The 10,417-nt window shown below is 37.5% G+C and overlaps 1 protein-coding gene across 1 annotated transcript; it reads left to right on the top strand.

Annotated features, from left to right (window-relative positions):
- Window positions 1-851: 851 nt before the first annotated feature.
- On the top strand, window positions 852-9,410 carry LOC127945140 (E3 ubiquitin-protein ligase NRDP1-like). The gene is made up of 7 exons (XM_052541737.1): window positions 852-1,015; window positions 3,172-3,271; window positions 4,907-5,022; window positions 5,625-5,896; window positions 6,101-6,236; window positions 6,374-6,477; window positions 7,119-9,410. Exons 3-7 carry the CDS (start codon window positions 4,933-4,935, stop codon window positions 7,471-7,473), a joined length of 957 nt encoding a protein of 318 aa, XP_052397697.1. The 5' UTR covers window positions 852-1,015; window positions 3,172-3,271; window positions 4,907-4,932; the 3' UTR covers window positions 7,474-9,410.
- Window positions 9,411-10,417: the final 1,007 nt, after the last annotated feature.

The following is a 10,417-nucleotide window of genomic DNA, read 5'->3' on the forward strand; positions in this document are numbered from 1 at the left end:
GAACTGTGTCTCATGCCTGTTGGCTGAACCTGAGGCACTGAAAAACAGTCATAGTTTTAAATTATCCTTTTAAATCAATTTAAATCAATAAATGAATTTAAGGCTTTATAATTGCCTCTTTGAGTTTAGCAAAAAAATGTAAAAACAACACTGAATGTTTTCACATGCTTGTTTGTGTCTGCGATTTAAGATGCAGTTTTATAATAAATGTTGCTTGTTGCTACAGCAATAAAACCATTCTTGTGAATTTGGTAGTAGATCTTTACTTCATGTTATAGGTTGCCCTTTGTTTCTTCTTTAGTGAGTGTATGGATAAGCACAATTTCTGCAAAACAAATAGATTTTTTAGAGGGTGGTTTATTTCAGCATGTTTAGAACTAAGAAATGCAGATCAAATGGACAGCTTGCAATGGCCACTTGTGAAAATTGTTTTATTGAGTTGTCTCCAGTAAAACTCTGTTCTTCACAGCAAAACAGTTTTTTTTTTAATCAGTATGATAATCTTGTACCAATATGTAGGTATGATTTAGACATCAGTGTATGTGTGTTTATATGTCCTGAAAGGTGATGAAATTAATATTTGTACTCATATGTAGGTTAAAAATCTGGTTGTGCAAAAATATGCTTTAAATTAAAATCTTAACAGATTACTGTCATAACAAAACCATTGGCAACCTAAAACTGTTTTCAGCTTGGCTCTAGCTGCTTTAAAAAGGCATGTCCCCATATGTGAGGTATTTTTTATATGTACCAGTTTTTCACAAAAACGCGTATGTGTGTGTGTGTGTGTGTGTGTGTGTGTGTGTGTGTGTGTGTGAGTGTGATATGTACATCAGCTAGGCTTGCTCCTCCACACACACTCTGTCCTGTAGGCGCAGCAGCAGATTCAGTCAGACTTCATCCGCTCGGCTCAGGAAGAGAAATCAGCCATCTAACAGATCACTGCAAATATCACAGGCTCGAAGTCCAGAAATCAAACTAAGCTTTGGAGGAATACCGCGATCGACGGGAACAGGTATTATAGTCAAGCTGGGTGCTTTTCAACGCTTTATTTATGTCGACTTGTAAAATTACCGGATGGTAGCACAAACTTGAGGCAAATACAGGGACGAATCTTGAACACAAGACGTTATTTGATCAGAACAGTATTTAAATGACATTTACAGTTTTTTTAGTGGTGGCTAGAATTTGTAATGTGACATTCATGGACGTGTGGTGCAATGTTTAGATCAAAGCTGCTCTTTCGGCATGCCTCAGCTAACATTAACCTTAGTTGGATTTCGTGCTAGTTAGCCACGCTAGCTTCTCAACATCGACGCATTCACTTTAAATGGATTTTACAGTGAATAAAAGAGATTTAACAGATTCATTCATTTTAATATAAAAAAAAACTCGAACTCAGTAAGGAAGGCCCGTGGCTGTGATGATTTTGTTGGTTGTATTTATACAGCATCGTTAGCGAGCTGGCTAATGCTAAGCGCCTATTCGCTCAAACACATCAGTAGACGCGTGTTTCAGGCTGGCATGAGCTTTTTTTTTCATCGCCAGGAGGTTTAATAGCCGTACAGATGTTTGCAGCTGTTTTGTCATGTCCTGTCTGGTCAGAAGTACAGTTAGCTTGTCTGTCTGAATCCAGCGTGACATTGTATTCATATTCATGGCTGTCTGTCTGTCTGTCTGTAATGTATCAATATGCAAATTGTTTAAATGGCTACATCTGTACATTTAACATTAACCCATAAAATTATTCCATATTATATGCTGCTGAGAGACAGGACTGCAATGTCATGTTTATAGACATTTTTGGTGCAGAAACACACATACACACACTCATATATGTATGTATGCATGTGTCTGTGTATGTAGAGAGAGAGAAAAACAGCCACCATTTTGCAGCATCAAAACTATTATGTTAGAATATTATGGTCTCATACTTTATTTAGGGGTTTGTCAGATCTGTCATCCAATACATGGTCCAAAAATAAATGTAACAAAGCGCTTTGGACACTGTTAAACGTGAGCCAGCTCAGCAGTGCACTCCTGGATGTGCTCTTGGTGATCATGCATCCGTGCCACTAAAACCAGATCTTTACTGAATGAAAGCAAGGAACGCCATCTCTAAAATGGGGGTTGAGGGGAGAACGTGCTATAACACCCACACCCCATCGTCTGCTTAGACGAGCTAAAATTAGGTCACCACGAGCCTACAGGGACACAACACCACCCCTCACAGAACTGTTATGAATCTGAAGAGATGCTGTGTCTACATAACGCAGCCCCCTTTTTTCCTTTGGATTTTAAATGCAAATTTAGAGCATCGATCTGTGTACTAACTCCAGCCTTCCCCATCTTGTTTTTTTATGACTTATTAGATTCCAAAGAAACAATTTAGTGCTGCTGGATAAAGGTGCTTTATTTATATCACATGTCTAATCCTTGCTGACTACATCTGCTTTGTTTCAATAGGCTGTGGAAAAGTCTCAGGTTCGCACACACCATCCTGAAAACACGTTATTGTGATTCCACTGAGTCAAAACTCATCGCGATGCTAGGGTGTAATGGATGGTTACCAGGGTGTTGCTAGTATAGTGTGGTTACTTACTGTCAGCCCAGCCACAAGCCTCTATGATGATTTGGTCCCCATACATAGCTAAAAGTAATTTTGTAGGATTTTTTTTTCGCCTGCCAGGCAGACTCTTGACTGGATGAGACACATTTGAGTCATCGTTTCTTAATTGCTCTCGAAGCTCTGCATACTGATGGCCACACAAATATATATTGCAAAATTCTCTCACTTCATTACACGTCATACTGTCCAGCCCTGTAATTGAGTGAGCTTGTGTAGCTTCCACCCATACATCGTCAGGCTCTTAAATGAGTCGGCTCTTAATTCGATTACAATGCATCAATGTATTAATGGTTTTGGATTTCCACTGAAGAGACAAAGTGGGAGGAAAAAGCATCCGTAAGCTTAAATGATGACGACCATAGTATTCAAAACGTCTTGAAATGGGAATGGCCTAATTGACACTAAATACGCCAAAGTTTTCTGAAGCTTCCAGGAAATGTTTCAGACAGGCTTTTTAATACTTAATTAAATAGTATTGAAATAAACAGCAGTGCATTGATTGCATCATAATGGATGTCTTGTCTTGTTTTCTCTTTCTTAAGGGGGATGTTCAGCCTTGCATCGTAAGGAAGATCGCCTTGTCCACCTGACACATGAGGAGGACTCATTGTACAGGGATCATGAGGGCTGTGCTTTCGTGAGGTATGAATGTAAATTTATTTGTTTCACATGATACAGTAGAAGAGAAAATGTCTTGTACTTCTTTAATGCTACTATTATATAATCACTCAGATCATGCATATTTCATAGAAGTTAATGCATTTTAGTCTGGTTTAAAGCTTTTCTGTTCTGTTGTATTAAAAGGTCTGCTTTCTTTCTGTCCTAACGCAGATGTAATTCTGTATAGGTGTTAATAAAGTAATGATTTCCACCATAAAATCTGGTTCACTTTGGAGCGTATACTGGCTAATAGGAAAAAGGCTTTATTTGTGGTCTAGGAATGAGTTTATCCTAAAAAGCTAATACCAAAACAGTAAATTGGCAGTGAAAACACTCAAATTTATTCAGATTGAGAAAGGTATGTCGATTTTGTGATAAGTCTTTAAGTAGTGATTATTCTGAGTCTACTTCCATTGTATGTTTACTTGCAACAAAATGATAAATAATACAGTAACAAGCTATCATGGTGTATTTAATGTTAAATATACAGTTAAAGGGAAGTTGATTTTGGTTGTTATGGAAAAATAGAAACCGACTGACAAAATGTCTTGATGCTTGTCACAACTGGTTAGGACAAAAACCTATTGTAAGGGATTTTTTTTATTTTTTATTATTTCTTCTTGTTTTTATCATATCAGACCTGGTTTTGGACACTTTACTGTTTAATGATCGCCTTTCTAGTTTGCAGTTTCTCAAAATGAAGCCAGGAAAGAGGTGAAATTTTTCTATTCTCGCATTATTAATCTTAATGCAATCTCTAGGCCACTCAGAATGGTTTCCTATGATGATAGGGGTTCTAAGTGGGCTGCAACACTTCAGAGTGGACCCATATTTCTTTAATGGCGCATTTGTAGTCTCAGCATACACACAAACACACAGCCATTGCATTTTTCACTTGAGAGAGCTGTGTAGACCTATTGTCTCTACAAAGAACAAAAAGAAGGTCACCTTTTTGCAGGAAATGCGATTATGTTACGTCTGTATTGTAGTGGGACATTGAGTTCCTCCATGGTCAGCTCAAAATGCCATGTTCATTAAACCTCTATCGGTTTACCTTTAGTGCTTCTTAGGAGTTCTGAAACCTACGTTTTAAAGCATCATCGACATGCTCCTGGCACAAAGACCCAAAAAGCAAAGTGAAAGCTGTGCCTTGGTTTGGCCACATTTTAAGGCTGCGTCACCAGTGGCCATCGAATTGAAGTATTGTTAAAAAGTTCAATCTGATTTATTAATTAAATTGTTCCCAATATTTGTTTGAACATGTGCTGCTCTTAATCATGTAGTGCATTTATGATTTTGATTATCCAGAAGATGTGCATCTTATTATTTTATCATTTAACAAATTTGACATTTTCACACCAGCTGTTTAAAAAAAAAAAAAAAAACTGAAAGAAACTCCGATAATACATTGGTTGAAATCCTTTTGAAGCCTGCTTTCACGGTTCTTCTGTTCTTGTGCTGGTTTTAGTGTTCAGAAAAATGGCCAGCAAAGGCTGTAAGTTTTCAGTTTCATGCTGTTGTACGTCCAGTTCTTCTCATGCATCTCTGTCTCAGAGGCGATTGGCAGGCATTTGATTGAGTTCTCTCAACACACTCTTCCTGCCTGCTTCATTTCAGATATCAAAGGTTTCTGGTAATGTGCCATGGGGTACGACGTCACCAGGTTCCAGGGAGAGGTGGACGAGGATCTGTTATGTCCCATCTGCAGCGGGGTGCTGGAGGAGCCAGTGCAGGTCCATATTTATTTTCCATTCAACTGCAAAATTCTAGAAAACCCTGAGAAAGTGACAGAGGCTCAGCCTGTGTCACGACATTATGAGTTTGCGGTTATTAGATATCATTGCTTCATTGTGTGAATGTCTCACAAGGGTACGAAATTGATTTTTTTATAAAAAATAAAATAAATAAATAAAATGGTTAGGGAATTGAGGAAATCTACAGGCTATATATTTCATACAGTGAAGCGTATACACACAATGTTAAATTTATAAAAATAATAAAAAATGGTAAAAATATGAATACAGTTATTATTTCTTAAAATTAGTTATTTTATTAATTAATAAAAGAGTAGAATTATTATCATTGTTAAATTAGTTATTATTAATAAATACAATAAAATTGTATTATTATTATTATTGGTAAAGTTAGTTATTTTATTCTAATTTTTATTTTATTTAGAAATGTCTTTCCCAATGGATTTATTTTGCTATTTTTTTCCTTTTTTAACATCAAAACAAATACACAGTGCAAAATGTCTGAAAAATGCACTTCAGCAAGGAAAGTCTATAGGCATTGAGTTCAGGTTCCACCCTGATCAATCTGTCTGTTCTCTCAGGCCCCGCATTGTGAGCATGCATTCTGTAACGCCTGCATCACACAGTGGTTTGCACAGCAGCAGAGCTGCCCTGTGGACCGCACTGTGGTGACTCTTGCCCATCTTCGACCCGTTCCCCGCATCATGCGTAACATGCTTTCCAAGCTGCAGATCTCCTGTGATAACGCGGGCTTCGGATGCACGGCCACCCTTCGGCTCGACCAACTGCAGTCACATCTGAAGGGCTGCGAGCACAACCCCAAACGACCCGTCACATGTGAAGAAGGCTGCGGGTATCTACCATAGTCATCTAGTTCTCACTTAGCCCATGTGCTGTATGGATGTGTTTGACTGTAGTGCCATGGTTTACTGCTTTTTCAGTGTCTTCTTCAGCTCTGTGTCAAGCTGTTTTTTTTAATGCACCATGTGTGAACAGCCCTTAATTGTCTTCAATGACTGTTTGACATTTTAATCACATTAACTTTTTTACTCTCCAGGCTAGAAATGCCCAAAGATGAGATGCCCAATCACAACTGTATTAAGCACCTACGCAGTGTGGTGCAGCAACAGCAGACCAAGATTGCAGATCTAGAGAAGACTGCAGCTGAGCACAAGCACCAACTTGCAGAACAGGTCAGATCAGTGGTTTTTTTTCTTTATCACGTAAATATCCCTGTCACTGTGATTATTTGTAATTATTTAACATTCATGGATTCTCTGCCCCGATCAGCACAGGTTGTTAATATTCTTGATTGATTTCTGTTATTCAGAAACGTGACATCCAGCTCCTGAAAGCTTACATGCGAGCAATACGCAGCGCTAACCCTAACTTGCAGAACCTGGAGGAGAGCATAGAGTACAATGAGATCCTAGAGTGAGTGATGTTCTTTTCCTAAAACTTTTAAAGTCCATATGATTTCAAGATAAGTTTAATGGTTTAAAATATTTATACAGTTATACATATACATCTCACACACACACACACACACCGTAATATTGTGAAATATTATTCAATTCATTATAACAATTACAACCGTTTAAATTAAAACCATTGTGCTGTTTAATATTTTTGTGATAATCTTTTTTTTTTATGACTTGAAAGTTCAACAGAACAACATTTATTTGAAATAGAAATAAATTGTACCAGTTTAAGTCTCTTTTTACACTTTTCATCAGTTTAATGCATCTTTGCTAAATGAAAGTATTAATTTCTTAAAAATTACTGACACCAAATTTTGAATGTTAAAGTTATATATGCATTTGTAAATATACTTAATATATATTGTGTATATATACATATATTTATTTATAATATTTTTGTAAAAAGAATAAGGCTAAGGCCATATGCCTAGTTATTTGTATTGTGCAGTGGATAAAAAATCAGTCTACTATGTAAACAATGAGTATGTAAATTGCTCTTGAAAACTGGTTAATTACGTTTGAGTAAGTAATAATGCTAATCCCATAATTGATCATAAGATGACTTTCTAACGAACTACTCTTGTTTGGTCACAGGTGGGTGAACTCTCTCCAGCCCGCTCGCGTGACCCGCTGGGGAGGAATGATCTCCACACCCGACGCCGTCCTCCAGGCCGTCATCAAACGATCGCTCATAGACAGTGGATGCCCATTGTCAATCGTGAATGACCTCATCGAGAACGCCCACGAGCGCAACTGGCCCCAAGGCTTGGCCACGCTGGAGACACGGCAGATGAACCGCCGGTATTACGAAAACTATGTGGCCAAGCGCATTCCTGGGAAGCAGGCCGTGGTGGTGATGGCCTGTGAGAACCAGCACATGGGTGAAGATATGATTCTGGAGCCGGGGTTGGTTATGATCTTCGCTCATGGTGTTGAGGAGATCTTATAGTGTGTACATAGGTGGGTGCCAGAGACTGAATTTAATCTCCCCTCTAAAAAATTCTCAGTTCATCCCTCTAAAAATATCAAGACTTTTTTGGCAGTCGTTACCTCAAATTTTCAGGAAGGCCACAGGCAGAGATGTTCTCCGCTCGTGGACCTCCAGCATTCCCTGTTCTCTTTGCCTTAAATGGACATTTTTCCAAAAGTGGACCCTAATGACAAAAACCAACTTGAAACATTATCAGGGACGATGGTACACGTATGTTTTAGCATTAACATTGAAATCAAAAGGATTTGAAGTGATGTCTAATTTCCCCTTTAACATTTATTTCCCTCTTGACAGCAAATATACGTCACTCACAGCTTCAGACAAGTTAAGATTCTTGTAAATACAGATGATAAAGAAATATAGACAAATATATGTTCTTGTTCTACTAGAGTAGTGGACTTTTTTGCTGTCTTCATCTCAGTTTGCGATTTAGAGTAGAGTGTTTTAACTACCATGGATCTCCGTGATGTATTTTGTTTTTTGTTTTTTCAGTAGAGCTATGATGAAAGTTTGGTAGATAAAGAACTCTGCTCGGTGTTTGCACTGTGTGGTGATTGGAAAAACAAGATGTCATGAATCTCGTTTCGTGAAGATGTTTGTGGAAGGAGTGATGCAAAGGATGTATCTGATGGAAACCAATGACTGATTTGATACCTTTTATTCTACGCTTTCCTTTTCAATTAAATCTCCTCCAGAATTGATCATTTTATTATTTTTTTATTATTTTCTAAAAGCATCTCTGGCTATTAAACTATTAATCAGAACCAGATTTTTTTTTCTTTAAGCCGGTCTTAGTGACCTCAACGTTTTTTTTTTTTTGTAGATTCACCAAATGCAAAACCAGAAATGATGGATGAAAAGCTTGTGAATCGAATATGAAGTATAAAAACATTGTGAAAAATGACCAAACTACAGCTGATGTAAAACATGTCTGCGTGATCTCCTGCAGATGCTCGACCATATCAGGACCTGTTTACTGTGGTTTACATCAGAACCGTTTTTTATCCATCATTTGCCACAGCACCTCTTGAATTTCAAAGAATAAAGAGAGTTGGAACGGTTGAATGTTTGTGTATATTGTGCAGTTGACTCCTGGATAAGTAGTTTAAGAATTTATTTTGCATATTTTCCAACCTTATTTGTACATAGTTGATTATATAATCAGTTACGTTTCTGTTGTGCGATATTTGTCTCTGCAACCAAAGTTTTATTGTGTTGTGTGCACATCGTGCTTGCTTTGTTGTTTGTTGTCGTTGCACGGATGCCGAAATTTAAGTGCAGCCAATAGCAGCGATTCTCAAATGTATCTTCGGAGCTATTGTGTGTCATCTGCTTCAGTGTTACATAGACCTGAAAGCTAATTTTGTTGTTTACATTAGCTTATTTGATTTATGTTGTTTAATAAGAGCTGGAAACTATTGACCCAGAATGTTTAACTCAGCAATATTCATCCAGGTCTATGTCAATTAGGAAGAAATGTCTGTGAACTTTGCCTTATCACACTACATTCGATACTTTCGTCACGCGGCTTCTCTGAACATCGTCTCGCAATCACGCCCAGAAACTGGAGAGATTAAACACGACCCAATGTGTTTCACTTCTTGGTTCTGATGGATCTTATCCCCTTCCGTATCATTCTTGAAATAAAAGTTCCCTTTTTTTGTGTTTGATTTGAGACCGATGCGTTATCGCTTATTCGACATTCAAGACTTTCTTGACTCTCAGGTTTTATCATCTGATGTCAGGGATGAAATGTTCAGAGCTCATGTTTCCCGCTGCAGCATTGTCCGTGGATGTGGCATTCTTCTGTTTGTTTGTTTTGGTCTTTTATTCTTGCTTTTGTGTTGTGGGTTACTGACAGAATATGAATAAATATCATTGATTTTGCAATACGACACCGGTGTCTTTGTCTTTATTATTAATGCAGCAGCAGGAACTTCTTGTTGGTTGTGTTTAATGTTTAAAAAAATGCCCAGAGAAAGAGCATACTTCCTCATGTTTTTGATGTTTTTCCTCTGTTCTGCCACACAATGTCACTAAAGTGCAATTTATTTGTTAAATTGAGCAGTCCATAGAGTTTTCAAATAGTTCTGCTGCCATATACCATCATTTTCAGCTAAATTAACTCTTATTATTGCTATTTGGTGACTGTGGTCCCTTCTATCTGCTGATCTTGGTTCAGTGTTTTGAGGCCAAACACATATTAATGTGCATGCAGGAATAATCCTCCTGTTGTTGGAATTTTCTTTGACCAGCCCATAGCCACTAATACTGCAAGTCATTTTAATCCAGCCCATTATAGTACTAGTGAGGATCGGAATGTCAACTGGTTCAAGCATTACCAGCTTCTGCTCAACACGAAATACACTGACTACTCTCTTTTTTTTTTGGGTAATAACATGATCTTATGGTTGTGTGTGTATTGCATGTACATGATGTATGCAATATCTTTCTATTCATCAATCTAAATGTCCGTCTGCCTGTTGCTCCATCCATCAATTTAGTTAGGATTTCATTTTGATATATATATATAAAAAAACTGTTTTGTTTAATGTCTCCCTAATAAATGAAGTGGTCTGTAATCCCTTTGAAAAAAAAAAAAAAGTAAGGATTTGATTGGAGCTTTTACAATCTGGTACCACAAATACCTGTATCAGATAATCAAGCACTTGGCAATCAAATATATTGCAGCTTAATTATGTGATAACTGTTAAAGCAATTGCACAGTCTAAAAGTACATATATAATTATAATAACTAAGATGCCAAACATCATACTGATCTATCTATCTATCTATCGATCACTAATGTTAGTGTGCTCGATAAGAAGCAGTCCATACACACGCACAGCATCTGATCAAAGTGCATCACTCAGTTCAGACACGAGAGCGGGCGGTGCTGTGA

The sequence above is a fragment of the Carassius gibelio genome, chromosome A23 (genome assembly GCF_023724105.1).
Source record: "Carassius gibelio isolate Cgi1373 ecotype wild population from Czech Republic chromosome A23, carGib1.2-hapl.c, whole genome shotgun sequence".
NCBI lineage: Eukaryota > Metazoa > Chordata > Actinopteri > Cypriniformes > Cyprinidae > Carassius > Carassius gibelio.

What these genes read in the sequence shown, in the direction of transcription:
- LOC127945140 (XM_052541737.1), top strand. Translation starts at nt 4,933, where the DNA reads ATGGGGTACGACGTCACCAGGTTCCAGGGAGAGGTGGACGAGGATCTG. An exon ending in TGCTGGAGGAGCCAGTGCAG is followed by an intron (nt 5,023 to 5,624) that starts GTCCATATTTAT and finishes CTGTTCTCTCAG; the next exon opens with GCCCCGCATTGTGAGCATGC. An exon ending in AGCACCAACTTGCAGAACAG is followed by an intron (nt 6,237 to 6,373) that starts GTCAGATCAGTG and finishes TCTGTTATTCAG; the next exon opens with AAACGTGACATCCAGCTCCT.